The sequence below is a fragment of the Podarcis filfolensis genome (genome assembly GCF_964270895.1).
Source record: "Podarcis filfolensis genome assembly, chromosome: 3".
Lineage (NCBI taxonomy): Eukaryota > Metazoa > Chordata > Lepidosauria > Squamata > Lacertidae > Podarcis > Podarcis filfolensis.
The window spans coordinates 75106262-75122201 of NC_139606.1; the positions used below are offsets into that span (position 1 = coordinate 75106262).

At 44.6% G+C, this 15940-nt stretch overlaps 1 protein-coding gene across 2 annotated transcripts; it reads left to right on the forward strand.

The window, feature by feature from the left end:
- Positions 1–323: 323 nt before the first annotated feature.
- On the forward strand, positions 324–14240 carry CCSAP (centriole, cilia and spindle associated protein). Of its 2 annotated transcripts, XR_014546240.1 has the most exons (4): positions 324–1810; positions 6109–6395; positions 8652–8782; positions 9903–10031. XR_014546240.1 is itself a non-coding variant. In XM_083606122.1 (3 exons), the coding sequence occupies exons 1-3, from the start codon at positions 1465–1467 to the stop codon at positions 10074–10076; spliced, it is 807 nt and encodes a 268-aa protein (XP_083462248.1). In that variant the 5' UTR covers positions 688–1464; the 3' UTR covers positions 10077–14240. The 2 variants fall into 2 exon arrangements, 1 of the variants encoding a protein (XP_083462248.1); XM_083606122.1 differs by lacking the exon at positions 8652–8782 and having other exon boundaries at positions 688–1810; positions 9903–14240.
- The last annotated feature ends 1700 nt before the right edge of the window (positions 14241–15940 follow it).

Here is a 15940-nt window from a genome sequence, read left to right on the forward strand (position 1 = left end):
TCCTTTACTGCCTTTCCTTTGCTCTTTTGTTTGTTTATTTAAATTTTAAATTTGTTATTGATTTATTTAGGGTTGAGCTTTTTTTAAATTTTGCCCAAAGCTGTTCAGCTTATTGGTCCAAATCGAAGGAAAAAAATGCCTTACATACAGATTTTCCAGGACATTTTCCTGATTCCGCCTGGACACTGCTGCCAACTGTGGTATTCCGTATATGTCCAGAAAAATCCGGATGTATGCCAACCCTGATTTGGTAACAAAAAATGTGCAAACATAATAGAAAGAAAGAAAACAAAGAGACAAAAATCTAGTGAGATCTCGTTGGAAGCGGCTGCCACTTCTTACCTTCTGGCTGCATTGGCAGGGGTTGCCTACCAAATGCCCATGAAAATCCTAAATTCGGCACCTGAGCACAACAGTGCTCTCCCCAGTTAAAAATATACAATCTTTTCACGTTACCCTTGAGAACACTGAGGAGCACAATCCCGCCAAAATCAAGTATTTTTAAATCTTAGCTGGATATGTGCTTAATTGCTTTCATGCACACTGCTAAGATATGACTGTGATACGCAAATTGTTAACTAAAATGTGAAAAATCGACTGTAGACTTGCTCAGTTCTGGCTGATGCCTCGGGGTGTTGCTTTGTTTTAAGAAATCTAGGAAGACAGATTCGAAGGGCACAAGATTTAATTACCGTAATTAATTAGCTCCCCAAAGGGCGCAGCATTGGGGGGTCACCACAGAAAAGGCTCGTCTCCTCCCCACCGATCGGACTTCCTTAAATGAACCTACATTGAGTGCCCCCTTTAACTCCTCAAAGCGACGCTTTCTCGGGCCGTGTAACTCTCAAGAAGCTAGATTTCAAAGGTCTGCGCAACGTTAACTCTGAATTTGGTTAAATTGACCGGTTCAACGGCAGCTAGTCTCCAGCAAAGCGTCAGGCACAGGCGTGCAAGCCTTAGTGGCCCGCACCGTCTGCGATCACGTGCGATGCCCATCTGGGGTGCCTTTTTTTAATAGCAGCAGCTGCGTTGGTGGGTGACTAAAACCTGGTGACTAACACCACTGCAGAGACGAAAACCAACAACCGGGCAGGTTCAGAGAAACTCCCGAGTCCACTCTCGCCTCCAGGGATAAGGACAGCCGGAGCCCGAGGCTTCCTGCCGCTTCTCCCCAGCCTCCCCACCCGCTAAGCTCAAGACGCCCCCTCGGGCTCGCCGGCGAGGGACCTCCTTAGAATGTTTCCCCGGAGCCTCGAAGGCTCGCTCGTGACGTAGCCGCAGGACGCCCTCCTCCTCGCGCGCCGATTGGCTGAAGCGCGCGGAGGCGGTTGCCGAACGTCGTTGTTTGTGTTTGAACGTTCCAGCGGGAGGGTGGGGCGAGGAGGGCTCCGTCGGGCAGGCGGCCGATTCGCTGCTTGAGCAGGGCGACCCTCCGCCCCCCCCTCGGCTGGACGGCGCGGCGCGATGGTGCCGTCTCGGTGCGTGAAGAGCGAGTACATGAAGCGCTTCAAGGAGCCCAAGTGGGAGGCGTGCGGCCCCTGCTACCAGGAGCTGCTGCGCTACCGCCTGAGCCGGCGCCTTTTGGAGCAGGCGCACCGGCCCTGGTTTTGGGACGGCTGGGAGCAGGACAGCAGCCAGAGCGGCGGTGGTAGCGGAGGCTCCCCGTCGCCCCCGGGCACGTCCAGCCCGCCGGGTGGCCAGCAAGGAGAAGAAGCAGCGGCGCCTGGCGAATCTGGCCTGGGCGGGGCGGCGGCAGCAGCATTGGGGGACGCCGACAGATCCTGCCCCGAGGAGCCCTTGCGCGCGTCGGGTATGTTCCTCCGCCGCCGAGGGGAGAGGAAGAGGACGGCCTGCCGGAATGACCTTGAGCCATTCTCCGGGAAGGCGGGCGGAGGGGGGCGCTGGGAGCCGCGGCTGCAGAGATGAGTCGCTGGGGAAGGAGGGAGGGAGCTGCAGTGGCCGGATGTCCCTGCTCTGCAGTGGAGCTGCCGCTGGATGTAAATGCGGGGCGGGGGGCGCGCGGAGGAGAAAGCGGCTTTCCTGGGTTTTAAATAAATGTTAACAGCTGGCGCTCCGCGTCCGGCTTGGCTCTTGAAGCCGCCCTCCCCTCCGCGCGCATCGGGAAATGGAGGGTGCCAGGACCGTGCAGGCGCTTCGGCCTCTTGCCGCCGAGTGGTTTCGCGGCTCCTCCTTACGCGTCTGTTGGGGAGCGGGCGAAGGCGGCGCTGCCCTGCCGCCATCGAGGTGCACGGACGTGGTTGCTGCCAATACTCGGCCCCTCCGGCGCCCACCCGGGTCCTTCCGGGGGCGAGAGATCTCCGGCTGGATCGTCCCCGCCGGAAAGCGCTTTCGCCCTCGGGAGGCACTTTCCTCGCTTGCGAACGAATAGATTGCTACCGGAGCCTCCGCTGACGTAACAGCGGCATTTTGGAAACCCATCTTTGACCAAATGGAAAGGGACGATTATTTCTCTCCAGCTTTGCTGGCAGGAAAATAGGCCATGCCCACTTGCATTAAGGCTTTCTTTTGAAATGTATTCGTGTAGGGCCAGAGATGGGCCTGGGGCTTTTTGGCCAATGGAGGACCAGAGCGAACAGGGATGATGTGAGTTGTAGGACAGCGACATCAGGATGGGGCCACAGGTTCTCCATCTCGGACTTACTAAGGATGATGCAACTCCTGCTTTGTGACTTAATTTCACATCCTTATGATAAATAATATCTATCTAGAAAGCAGATGGATGCCAACAACAACAGTATCTAGAGAGCAGAGAGCATTATGCTACCCCATAAGGCAGGTGTGGGGAACCTTTGGCCCTCCATGTGTTCCTGAACTACAGCTCCTTCATCCCCGGGCATTGACTATGCTTGCTGGGGTTGGTGGGAGTTGTAGTTCAGCAACACCTGGAGGACCAAAGGTTCTCCACACTTGCCGTAAGGATGATGCCATTCTTCCAGCCGCTCTTTGGTGGTAATAGCATGATGCCCTGTTCTGCGCAGAATTAGGATTGCTTTAAGACCATGGAAATCTTAGGCACACAGATAAAAATGAGCCTGTTTCCTCTGGGTTTACTTGCAGACTCTAGAATCTATTTTCCGAAAAAGTGAGACAAAGCTTAATGATCTTACTACGAATGAAGGGTTAGATCTGCATCCCTGACAACACTTCTTCCAGACTAGTTCATCATCATCATTATTATTGCTCTTGAGTATTGCTGTTGGCATCAGTGGAGCCAGCTTCAGAGAATGCAGCTTTGATTTCATCCCCAAAGTGTCTTGATCTCTTATAAGCTTTTTGGAATGACCTCACCAATAGCATTTCAAAGGCCCAAACTGAAATACCAGCACAGTACTGAGAATACACCTAACTCAGTAGTATTCTGAATAGAATAACCCTAAAAAACACTCTGAAATTCCTTTGGTTTTTTCTGATTTAACAGAAAGTAAAAGTAGCTTCTTTATTTAGTTACAGTATTTCTAGCCTACTCATCACTGAATATTTTCAATCCCAGAATAAGGATCAAAGTAATAAAACCATTACAAACTAATATAAACAGGTCCAACAAACAACAAATCAACAGTTCTTTCATAAGGGAAGCAACAATGCTATAATGGCAAACATTAAACTTTGCAGTTTAACCAAATGCCTAGGTAAAAAAAAAAGAAGACATTCAAACAGATTAAACAACAAACAATTCCCACCCCATTTTTCATTTCTGGTGGAAATGCTGAGGTAATCCACTTGCTTCCTGCTATCTCTCATACAAAGAAGGCTCCACTCTGTGCCAACAGACTCACTTCGTAGATTTTGAACAGCTTCCATCTCATCCAGGCTCTTGCCCTGAGCATGGGTGTAGCCGGGGGGCAGCTGCCCCCCCCAATCAAGTAAATCAGTAAGAATAGTTAACTAATTGAGGTTCTGCCCCTACCCAACATACATCCTGGCTACACCCATGGGCTTGAGTGGTATGAATTGTTGCCCACAAGGATCTACAGCAAGAAACTCCTCCTATTTGATCATGGAAGCAACAGTGGTTGAAAAAAAAAAGGCACAAAAGAAAAAGAGGGGGGCAATAAGGCCCTGCTAGTGTTTCTCTCCCAGTCCTGACAAAACTCCTGGGCCTCCAAGCTGGTAAGGCTACTAGGGAGGAATATGCAGGTGAATTTGCTGGCCTCTCCCAACTCTGTCCTCCTTACCAGCTGCCACAAACCGCATTCAGGGTCCTCCAGGGAAATTAATGTGCTTCTCTATATAGACTGTGCCCTAGTTCTCAGAATACACTGAATTAGGAGATGTTTTACACGGTACACAGCAGCAAACTCAGACTGGCCATTAAGTGCGTTCACAACAGGGGAGCAGCAACTCCTGCAGTCTGCTTGATTGTACCTGCACAATTTATGTATACACAAACGGAAGTTTGGTATGTCACACATAGTCTTTTTTCCCTTTCCAGTGAACCTTTGAAAACAAATATGTGAAGTGTCCTATGACATTGGTTGAGTCTAGGAATGTTACCTTGCTGACAGCTGGGATCAGATTTTTAAAATGGATTTTCAAATGCTCATGATATCAAATGTGGGCAGATACCACCTGCAAACTGAAACAAATGTGCATGACTTATATGTGGAATATACTATCAGCAGATAGAGCAATGGTTGGCAGGATAACTCCATACAAGTACCCCTATACAAATTTGCAATACTTCAGGTTTGCTAAGATAATCAAACCTTAATACGAATGACAGCATGGAGTTTTCTCTGTGCTGTGCTTCCTGGACAGTATTTATTTGGAACTTAAAAGCATTGTCACAAATGTGACACTAGCGTAGATAACCTAGTCTTCTGATGACACACTGGTACCTTGGAGGCAAATACATTTCCTCGATAGAAGGTTGTTTTTTATTTTTGACACTGATCTCTTTTCCTCCGTTACTTCCCATTGTATGACGAAAATCGGTATCATGCCTTGACAAGCAAGAGTAATGATGAACAAGAACACTGTGTGCGTATGCACGCACAGTGTGTTCAGCATTTGCAGAGACTTCTTTAGTTGTCAGTGATTCTCACACGGATTCATAGCTGCTTATGTAAGTTGTTGCCATGGCATCTTGCATCTTTAAAATTGCATAAGCTTTCGTTCTCCAGCCAAAAATAAGGCACTAACAAGAGCAGGGACTATTACATGCTAGGTGCAAGAATTGTAATGTAGCCACAAATGGCATCACTGTGCCAGCCAAGCTGGTGCGTGATGGGAGTTGTGCTTTTTAACAACACAGGCTCCATAGCCGCCTTTGATCCGGCCTCTTATATAGGAGAAGGCATTGCACCTTTCGGTAATACTATGCAGCTCTGATCACTGACACCTGTCCACTGTTGCTGTATCTACTGTCTTGATTGGAAACCTTAGTAATGGAGGGCTCTTTTTCCTACTTTACATTGCTGACTCTTGTGTGCACCCAGCAAGAGTTGATTTTTAAAATTTTTATTTATTTTTTAATTGAATTTATATACCACCCTATAACTGGGGGTCTCATGGCGGTTCACAGAATAAAATCAAGATATAAAACCACAAAATACATAATAAAAATAAAAACAACCCCATAGCCCCTCCGCAAAAGAACACATTTTAAAAGGGCATAGAATGTAAATCAGATCAACCAAAGGCCTGGTTAAAAAGGAATGTGTTTGCCTGGTGCCTAAAGGTGTATAATGAAGGTGCCAGGCGAACTTCCTTGTAGGGAAGTTTTACCTACAGCGTGGACAAATCAAATGAGTTATGGTACACTACCAGTCTGCATTGGTTTGCGTAAGATGAGCCCTGCTAGATTAGGCCAGTGGCTCCTCTAGTCCAGCATCTTCCTCTCACAGTGTCCAATCAGTGCAACAATAGCCTCCCAGCTTGTATTCCCCAGCAACTAGCATGCATAGGCGTTCTGCCTTCAAACAGTGGAGGTAGAACTTAGCTGTCATGACTGGTAGACACAAACAGCCTTTGTCTCCATTAATTTGTCCTGTCCGGTGGCAGTGGCAGCTGCTTTAGTGTGCCTCTCGGGTGGGCCGGCCCTGGGAGGTGGGCAGGCTAAACCTAACCGTCTTTCTTTTCTCCCAGAGGATGAAGACCAAGAGAAAACCGAGGAGAAAACCGAAGTTGAGAGTGGAGGCAAAAAGTCTGCCCCCAAAGGAGCTGGCGGGTCAGCAAGTTGCCCCCAAGGGCAGCCTTCGAGTCGTGGTGCTTTGGGCAGCCGGGGTGACAGAAGACGGGTGAAGAGTCCTCAAAGAATACATGCGGCAAAGGGGTTGAAACACCCATTTGCCTTGTATGGCTGGGGAGAAAAACAGACTGATACCGGGAGCCAGAAAACACACAATGTCTGTGCATCCGCTTCTGTGAATGAAGTAAGGCAACTTGAAATATATACTTATGGGTTGTTTGTCTAAGTCCTTGCCCTCCTGCCTGCCTGACTCCTTCACACTTGTAAGGTCAGCCCAGGTTTGTGTGCTACCCACAGTGAACTAGGATGTTGCTGTTTCTTCATTCTTTGTCTGGGCAAAATAACTACCGACATTTAATATGCTATACAGTGGTACCTCAAGTTACAAACACCTCAGGTTACAAACGCTTCAGGTTACAAACTCCGCTAACCTGAGTTACCACAAGTTGAGAACTTTGCCCCAGGATGAGAACGGAAATCATGTGCCGGCAGCGCAGAGGCAGCAAGAGTCCCCATTAGCGAAAGCACGCCTCTATTTAAGAAGAGTTTCAGGTTAAGAACGGACCTCCGGAACGAATTAAGTTCGTAACTAGAGGTACAACTGTAGTTAAGTGGGCTAATGTCTTAACTTGCTGCCCTTCTGCTACTGCGCCCGTGCTCTGGGCAGCCAACAGATGCCAGCAGACTTTTGACTGTGCATCCCCAAGACAGGGAATACTATTGAACCCATCAGCTGCAAAGCGGCCCCTGTGCCAACTCCTCCAAAAGTGCGGGATTTCTCACTGTGCAACTTACACAGCTGAAATGAACAACTCTTTGGGGTGCCCAGTTTGCCTGTGTGGTTTGGCTGGTCTTGCCTGGTTTTCAGACCCATTTATTATGCCTATGCACTTACTTGCTTGAGAGTAGGGAGTAGGGCAGCATCCTTTTTTGGTTTTGTTAGTTGCCTGCCCTCCTTGTGTATTTTGTGTTGTTTCCCATAGCTGGATTCAAGGCTGTTTCTTCCATGGTCAGTAGCAATACTCTGAACTGGATATGGGAGTGGCCTTGCCATGAAGCAGTTGCATTGGGTGTTTTCCAGTGGATGTATTGCTGTTTGGATTGTATCCAGCTAAGTTATTATATACGTGGAACGACTTCTGCGAGCAGAGTGGAACTTCCCCTCCCTCTGTGTGCTCTCCAAATCTGCTCTGGGTTTTTCTCTAACCATTCAGAGCAGTTTTGAGGGCAGAAAGGAGAGGAATGTTCAGCTGTGCTCACAGAAGCTATTCCGCATGTACAGTGAATTAGTTGGCTACAACCCCATCTTAGATTTCTTACCTGCCCTTCACTATGAGGTCCCGGGGGGGGGGGATTACAACAATGAAAAAACAGAATATTAAAAATAGTTTAAGCACACTACAGTGGTACCTCAGGTTAAGTACTTAATTTGTTACGGAGGTCCATTCTTAACCTGAAACTGTTCTTAACCTGAAGCACCACTTTAGCTAATGGGGCCTCCCGCTGCTGCCATGCCACTGGAGCCCGATTTCTGTTCTCATCCTGAAGCAAAGTTCTTAACCTGAGGTACTACTTCTGGGTTAGTGGAGTCTGTAACCTGAAGCGTATGTAACCTGAGGTACCACTGTACAAGCAGGAGTATAGGGTGGGTCCTTCTATATATCAGGTATCAAAAGCCAGGATGAAGAGATGTGTCTTCAGCATATGACAAAAATTACACAATGAAGGTGCCAGGCACACCTCTGTGGGGAGGGAATTCCACAGTTTAGGGGCTGCCCCAGAGGAGGCACTCTCCTAGGCTGCCACCACCTTAAACTTCCAGTGTGGTGATCCCCAGAGAGCCCCCTCTGCTGATCCTAACACCTGAGGGGGTCTGCAGGGAAGGAGGCAGTCTTTCCAAAATAGTCACCAAGGCTACCTGAGCCTCCAGTGACAATGTTGGGTCCAGGAGCATCCCTAAGCTACGGAGCTACTCCTTTCAGGGGAGTGCAGCCCTGTCCAGAAGAAACCATCTCCCCAGACTCAAGAACTGAAAACAACCTATGTGTTTTCATGGCTTCAGCTTCAATTGACTAGTGTGGGTGTGTCAAAATGGAAGGGAAAGGGGTAGTATCTGATGTCAACATGTTCAAAGCTTGGAATAAATGAGTGGGGGAAGAGCCTGTAGGAATCCATTTGCCACATACAGGCACCTTCATATTCCCCCATAGTAAGTTGCCCTATTGTACTGAGACACCTACTGGACCTTGTGAATGGCATGTCGGCCATTGATCTTCTGCAATTATATTCCTTGGTTGATGGTAATGGGCTGTCACTGACATCCTATGCTGTAGTTATGAAGCGGAATCTTCATCCACTTTGTTTACAGATTATATTGGAACAATATTTGCTAACTCTAATTTAATGCAAAGCTTTTGTTTGTTTCTGGCTGCCGTTTCAGTGCTGCTGTGGAAGGAATTCCCGATGCTAGAACAGTTGCCTACCCCTGTCAGGATATGAGAGAGAATAATCTTTGTAAAACAGCAGGCAGTTAGCATCAAGTGTCCCAAGGCAGAGTGAGCTCAAGTTTAGGTATGGCATAAAAGGTTGAAAGTACTGATGACACCATCATGGTAGGCTCCTGGTACTTGAATGACATTGGGAAGCTGTAAGTTCTTGCAAAAGTGCTGCTGATCTGTGAAATGTTAGATTCAGCATAATGTATATTAATGTACTTCTGACAGCAGTATGGAAGAAATATAAGAAAGGGAGCTATCGTGTGTGTGTGTGTGTGTGTGTGTGTGTGTAAAATAATACAGCACGTACTGGTTAAATTTACATATCTCGATTTAGTCTAGCTTAGTGCATTGAAATCAGTAAATCTAAGCTTGTTTTAAATGGACACTTGTCATTAAGAGTGAATTACTAAAGTCCCAACAGATACTGGCATTTGCTACTGAATAGAAAAAAACCCGGTGTTTATAGTAGAGCTTACACATATTTATGATTGGATGGCTAACATATCTGTACACAGCCTAACATGCCTTTGTACAACCTCCGCAGGTTAGTGGATGGCTAAATCCTTCAGTCTCTCAGGTTAGCAGCTGAGCTTATTGCATTTGTGCTTCATACCCTAACCCAATGCCATGCATACTTACTCACCTTTGAAAAGTTGGTGATTCAATATTGGATGTGCACAGCTAATTAGCATGTTTTTTATTTTACTTAGCGTGCACCTGACTTTTCAGTTTGATGAACTTTTCCCAAGTGGCCCTCAAATGAAAGCAAGAATAGATACTATCCAATAGTTTAAAAATGGAAATGGTAAATAGCAGAACAGTGTTAGCACATGGAAAGCCACAATAAACCTTAAAAGCAGCAGTAAATATCAGTCTCCATTTAGTTAAAAGAGGCAAAATTTAAATGGTTTTTGCCTGGTGCCAAAACCTGACCGTGCCTTGGTTTTCAAACCGTTTTGGGAGTCGAACAGACTCCCATAATGGATTAAATTCGAGAACCAAGGTATGACTGTAGCAAGATAATAACTGGCATATCAAATACGGTAACTAGACAAAGTTTTGGGATTCTGGATGCTAGTTGCTTGAAACTACAGGAGGGGAGACTGCTCTTGAGCTAAATCCTGCTTGCAAGTTTCTCACAGGCATCTAGATGGCTACCAAGAATCATCTAACACTTAAATATCTCTTGTTAGATCCACGAGTCTGCACTGAGAGCGAAGAACAGAAGGCAAGTGGAAAAAAGGAAGCTGTCTCAGAGGCGGATTCATTCAGCGGAAGTAGAACAAGCCTGGAGAGCAAAATCTGCTGCCCCAGACAACCCCTGGATGACGGAATACATGAGGTGTTACTCAGCACGAGCACGGTGATTCAACATTTGGCTGGACCTGTCTTTTTTTAAATTCAGAAATAGTGTACGAAAGCAACGGGTGAAGAATTCCAAACTACTTATGCAAGATTTTTAACAAAAGGATTTTTCCAGCAGTTTGATATACTTGTTTATATTTTGGCTACTTATCCCTGCAGGAGAGGGAATAATTGATTCCATACTGGTGGGAACTATGCTTAGCAGTATAGCTTCTTTACAGATTTTTTTAAAAAAGAAGAATATTAAGAGATCTTTCTGTTGACCTTGAGCGGAAAAGCTATGGAATGTTGTAGAATGAACTTTTTAAAATGAAAAACCTCAGAAGGGGTTATTTTGGCAAATATTTAGTCCCTCCTTAATCATTAAAACATATGGACCGTAATCCATGGGAAATTTCTTGCCCTGATGTTGCATAGAACTCAAAACTTTTCCCTATAGGGGAGCCATAAGGCTTTACAAATCAGGTCTGTAAAAATTATTTGTAGGTGCCATTGTATTTTCATGTGATTCTAGTTGAGTTGCTATGATTTTCCTCAGACCTGTACAACTTGAGACCTAGCGAGCCAAATGCAGACTTTCTGCCCTCTGTGGATGCAATCCAGTGACTACAAAAACAGGGGACTGTTATCTATCTTGCTGTGCAGGCCAGATGTGCAAGCTCTTGCAGCCAGATGTGTAGAAGATTGTATAATTGGAAATGCTCCATTTTTAGAATTCTGAAAGCTCTTCCCAACTTTTGGTAAATATATAGTGACTTGTTCAGGTTTACATTCCAGTTTTAGATTTTGTGACCATCTGGAACTGGAGATTTTGGTGCAATAGATTAGTAATGTGATGTGTTTATGTTTTTAGTTTTTTAAATTTGCTATCATGAGCCTGTGTTACCAAATGGCAGGTGTAGACAATCATTAACTATTAGTAATCAGTACTTTGCAGTAAGTAACATGGACTTGGTGACAGTGAACTGGGATGTATATTTTTTTTAATGCTTTATTTGGGTGGATTAAATATGCTTTGTAAAGAGTTTTGTTAGGTGAGCTTCTGCATAAGTGAAATGTTACGACTATTTCAACTCTTGAATTGAACCTACCAGACCAAGTTAGTGTACATTCCAGAGGCATGTTCAGGACTCAGGCAAATTTTGCTATACTTCTCAAGTGTATGACATGCCCCTTATCCCCCCCGACCACCAAAAAAAGTCGATTTGTGTAATTCAGAGGATGAAGCCATTGGCAATTATGAGAATGTAACAAATCTGTTACAGTTTAAAGTTTGTATCGCATATTGTGAGACTACCTGCCATTTTTGTGTGTGTATCAAACACCGAACTGGTGGCTAATAAGCTGCTTAAAATAATCTCCTTATATAGTGAAACTTTGGTTCTCAAACGGCCATGTTTTTTAATGTTTCGGCTCCCAAACGCCAAAAACCCGGAAGTAAATGCTCTGGTTTTCGAATGTTTTTCGGAAGCCAAATGTCCGACGCGGCTTCCGCTTGAGTGCAAGAAGCTCTTGCAACAAATCGGAAGCCGCGCCTTGTTTGTCGAACATTTTGGAAGTCAAATGGGATTCCAGAATGGATTACATTTGACAACCGAGGTTTGATTGTATTTCAAATTATGTTGGCTCCATTCATGTAGGGGTGGTTTTATGCAGCTGGCATTAGTCTCAATCATTAAGACTTAAATAACTCAAATTTTGGGAAACAGCTATTGGTAGCCTTTCATTCCAAAGGCTACATCAGGTACTCACCTCAGAAACTCTGCAGGTGGCTTTTGGCTCCTTTGACTTCTGCTTTCTTTCCATCTGTAGGCCTGTGGTTGGAACTATGTTTCCTTCAGTCTTTTTTTAATTTAATCCCTTATCTTCACTTTACAAAATTAAAGGACTTCAATTGTACATGGCTTTAACATAATAATACATTTCTCTATCTTTGTTATACAATATTGACTCCTGTCCTGCTTCCAAGGGATACATGAAGGACTTTTTTTCTTGTGTCCTAAAGACTACTTTTCTTAAACAACTGGCAGCTTTTTGAAAATATTTTGGATTCTTTTTTCAAAGGGCTGTTAATGTTGCCATATTTTAACTTCCCAGAATGTGTTCTTCTAAACTTCTTGTAAGCTAACTGGCACATGGATGGACGTTGGAAATTTTGAAGACACTGTTGAAACAAGGATACTAAAAGTCTGGGTTTTCAGTCTTCCACAAGGATGTGCTGGGTGGCTTAAGTCACTTTTAATTCTGGTAATTTGCAAATGGGGTGTGTGCATATCGCTATTGCACATGGAGCATCTGCTTGCTTCTCTGTGTAGAGTGGTTTTTATCTTAACTTTAAGCGATCCCCTCCCCCCCCCTCAACTGGGCATTAATGTGGTGTTAGACATGGAGTCTCTTGGATTGCAATCCTAAATGTGTCTACTCAGAAGTCTCATAGAGTTCAATGACACTTCCAGGCAAATGAGCAAAGGATTGCAGGTGCATATCCTGACAAAAGTCCTGTTCAGCTGTGATAAAAATCCATAAATATAGCATGTGAGTGCCACCCTGTCTCTGTCTCCCTCTGTAAATTGAAGGGCAGGTGTGCAAAGCGAGGAGCCCACTTCTACGGGTGAATATTTCCTGTGCATTTTAGAATCCAGGTTTAACAAGATTCTGCATCACTCAAGGAGCCTCCATGCAGGCGCCCCCCTTTCTTGCATTATATTTTCAGATAGTCCCACCTGAAGAGGGCTAAAGTTGGCAGGAAATGGCAAAACTACCATCCTTACTAGTAAATAAAGCTTATTTACAGATGTGTTTACTAAAGCTGGAATTGGTGGTAGTGAGACGACAAATTCTGAGCTGTTCCAGTCTTCTGGGTATAAATAATGCTTTTGCTTTTAATTTTAAAATAGGGACATTGTCATGAGAAAGACCCCTCTTTCCTTGTTTGAACTTGAGAAAAGTCCTAGTTATGGACCATCTGTCTTCACAAAACGGGCATAGTATCACTACCAAATGCATGAAACCGAAATGCACAAATGACACTCATTGTTCCAGCACAGAAAAAAAAAAGTATCTACTGTTCCAATTAGACATTTACTTTTGTGAAACATGTTTATGGTGTGACATTGTGCAAAAAAAGGTATGCTTTTGTGTATATTTGTACCACCACGTTTCTTGCATCACTATCCAGTAACTTCAACAACAAGCTATTGTTAGCAAGAGTTGACTTCTCTATTTTTAAATATCATGGTTATGCTTTTTCTTTTCTCTTTACTGTTTACCCTCAGGCATCTTGCTTGTACCGAGTCCTCCTTCACTGTTACTGGCCGCTATGTATTTTGTAAGCATGGAGCAGAATGCTTATTCAGCCCTGGGATTAGACTTCTCCTAGAATTGACCAAATTTGGTGAGGGTCCCACATCCTCCCTGCCTTTTGAAGCTTCTGGGGTTGGCACAATGGTAGCTGTAGTGCTAGACCTGTTGCTTGATGGGAAAATGGCTCTGGCTCAACTTCCCTCAGGGTCGTCTTCCACCTTTGAAATGTGTCTCCCCTGCTTGAGCTGCCAGGGCAGACGGGAATATAAGCAATTGAGACCACTCGCATTTTAGCCTACTGAAAACTGTCTATACCAGATTGGCATTAAATATGGCTTCTAGATGAGAAAGTTACCTTCTTGATGTGGGAGGCAGCATCACCTGAAGCACGAACTATCTACTAGTTTATGTTTGCATACTCCTGCCTCCTTGAAATATGTTGGTTTGTGACAGGCTAGGAGTACCAAAACGCTGGTGTAATACAAAGAGCAACATATAGCCTAAAGCCATAAAGTGCGAGTAACCAGACCAAGCATGGCAGTCTTTTGAGCACGACTGTTTAAGGCCCAGATACTTGAACAGGTGGGGGCTATAAACTCTTGACTCTGTTCCTGTATGTAGTTCCTATAATGTAAAGTTAAAGGTACAGGGAAGCTGCCACACTTAGCTTTTGTGAGCACTGAAATCACTTTAGATAAAAGCTTGGGGAAAAATAAGCTTGAAGCAATATGTGACTTAGAATGTGTTTTTAAATAGTGTGGGTTTTTTTTCTAATGTTCTTGTGTTATTTATATTTAATTGTACTTGCCATGACTTTGTACATGTGAATAAAATCACTTTGGGGGGAAAAACATTTTGAAAAAGCAGTTGTTGTGCTTTCTTGATAATGGTGAAATAAGTCTTATGACTCTTATGTAAGTTTTAGGGGCCTCGTGCCTCTGAGTCCTCAGTGGGTTGCCACCTTAAGGCTAGGAACTGCAAAAGACTATAGCAGGAATAGGGAACCTCTGACCTAGAGCCCAAATACAGCCCCCAAGGACACTATTTGGCCTCTGACCAGACCTGCTTGCACCTTCCTTGAGTAGTTTTTGGCTGGTTGTAATGTGTCATTCCACTTTGACAATCCCTCTCGGTTGCCTGTAAGATAGAGAGGGATGCATAAGAATGTGTAGAAATTAACCGCCTCTCAATCTTTTTTCTCTCTGCACCATGCATAATTTTATTCATCATGTCTCCTCTTTCCCTTTTCGCAAGCTAAAAACTCCCAATTGGCTTTTTGGAACACAAAAACTTTTCTTCATAGGGGAATTGCTGCACCCTTCCTTGATCATTTTGGCTGCCCTTTCCTGAACCTTCCACCATAGGTTTAGAAAACTATAGTATTTATTCCCACAAAATGCACCACCTTGGATGGCTTTTAAAGATTAGTCAAATTTGTGGTGAATAAGGCTATGTTTTACCTCAGGCCTATGGGTTGAATGTGCCCCTCCAGGCCTCTCTCCCTTTGGCATTCAGAATTCTTCTCAGGCCAGACCCCTCACTGGAACCACAAGTCATTTTGTGTGGCTGAAATGTGTTCTTAAATTCCACTAATTTCTCTCGTTTCATCTGGATGGGTGATACGGGTTTTGTGTGTGTTGAAAACTAGCCTGCTGTACAAAGGCAAAGGTTACATTGACTCTGGCCACTTTTGCCTCTGGCTCCATCTACCACTGCAGCATGGGCCCTAAAGGTTGCGCAAACTGGAATGTGGCCATTGGGTTGAAAAATATTCCTCACTATGGACACTAATTTTAAGCTGCTTTCAGACACAACTGAGCGACACTAGACATCTAGGCACCTCCCTCATACACTTTATCTTTAGTGGTAGGCCCCTTTCCAGTCAGCAAAACCGTAAAAGATTGGATGGGCTAAGAAACTCCAAACATACTGGGAAATGCTTAAATGATTACTACATGTAAATAAGAGGTTTTTAGCGTGTCTATGGGTTTTGAAAATCTTAGGAATAAATTGGACTAAGGGGAATGATCCAAGTACTGCTTCAAACAAGTGATCAAGTTAGTAGACTCTTACTTTGTTTTGGCATAGAATACCAGCTGTCTGAATAAACATGCCCAATAGGTTGTGGTTGCCAAGGCTTTGTCCCCTAAGTGAGCCGAGAACTGTAGCCCTGATGTAACACTGTGGAAAGATCTGACCATATATTAATCACCAAGTCTATCCTAACTTACTACTAAGTAGATACAATAGCTTTGAACACCATTTACACTAAGGGCTTATTCACCCTTCTGTTTGGTCCATGACTTCTAGGCATTGGTCCGAGAGATTTTTCTTTTCTCCCACTGCTTTCCCAGGCAAAACCCAATGTTTACTGCTGAATCAGAGGAAACCTCAAATTGGGTTTTCTGCGGCTTGGTGCAGTAAACAGCAGGTTTTCCTCGGGAAAGTGGCAGGACAAAAGGAAAACCTGTCATGGGCTAGATAGAAGAAATCACAAGACAAAGCGAAGTATGTGGATGAGTCCTAAACTTTAGATCGTATGGATTTTTGGTCTGCACTTTAT

Bases quoted from the DNA above. Each gene is read 5' to 3' on its own strand.
- CCSAP (XM_083606122.1), top strand. From the start codon at position 1,465: ATGGTGCCGTCTCGGTGCGTGAAGAGCGAGTACATGAAGCGCTTCAAG. The intron at 1,811-6,108 runs GTATGTTCCTCC...CTTTTCTCCCAG, and splicing joins GGAGCCCTTGCGCGCGTCGG to AGGATGAAGACCAAGAGAAA. The intron at 6,396-9,902 runs GTAAGGCAACTT...ATCTCTTGTTAG, and splicing joins CATCCGCTTCTGTGAATGAA to ATCCACGAGTCTGCACTGAG.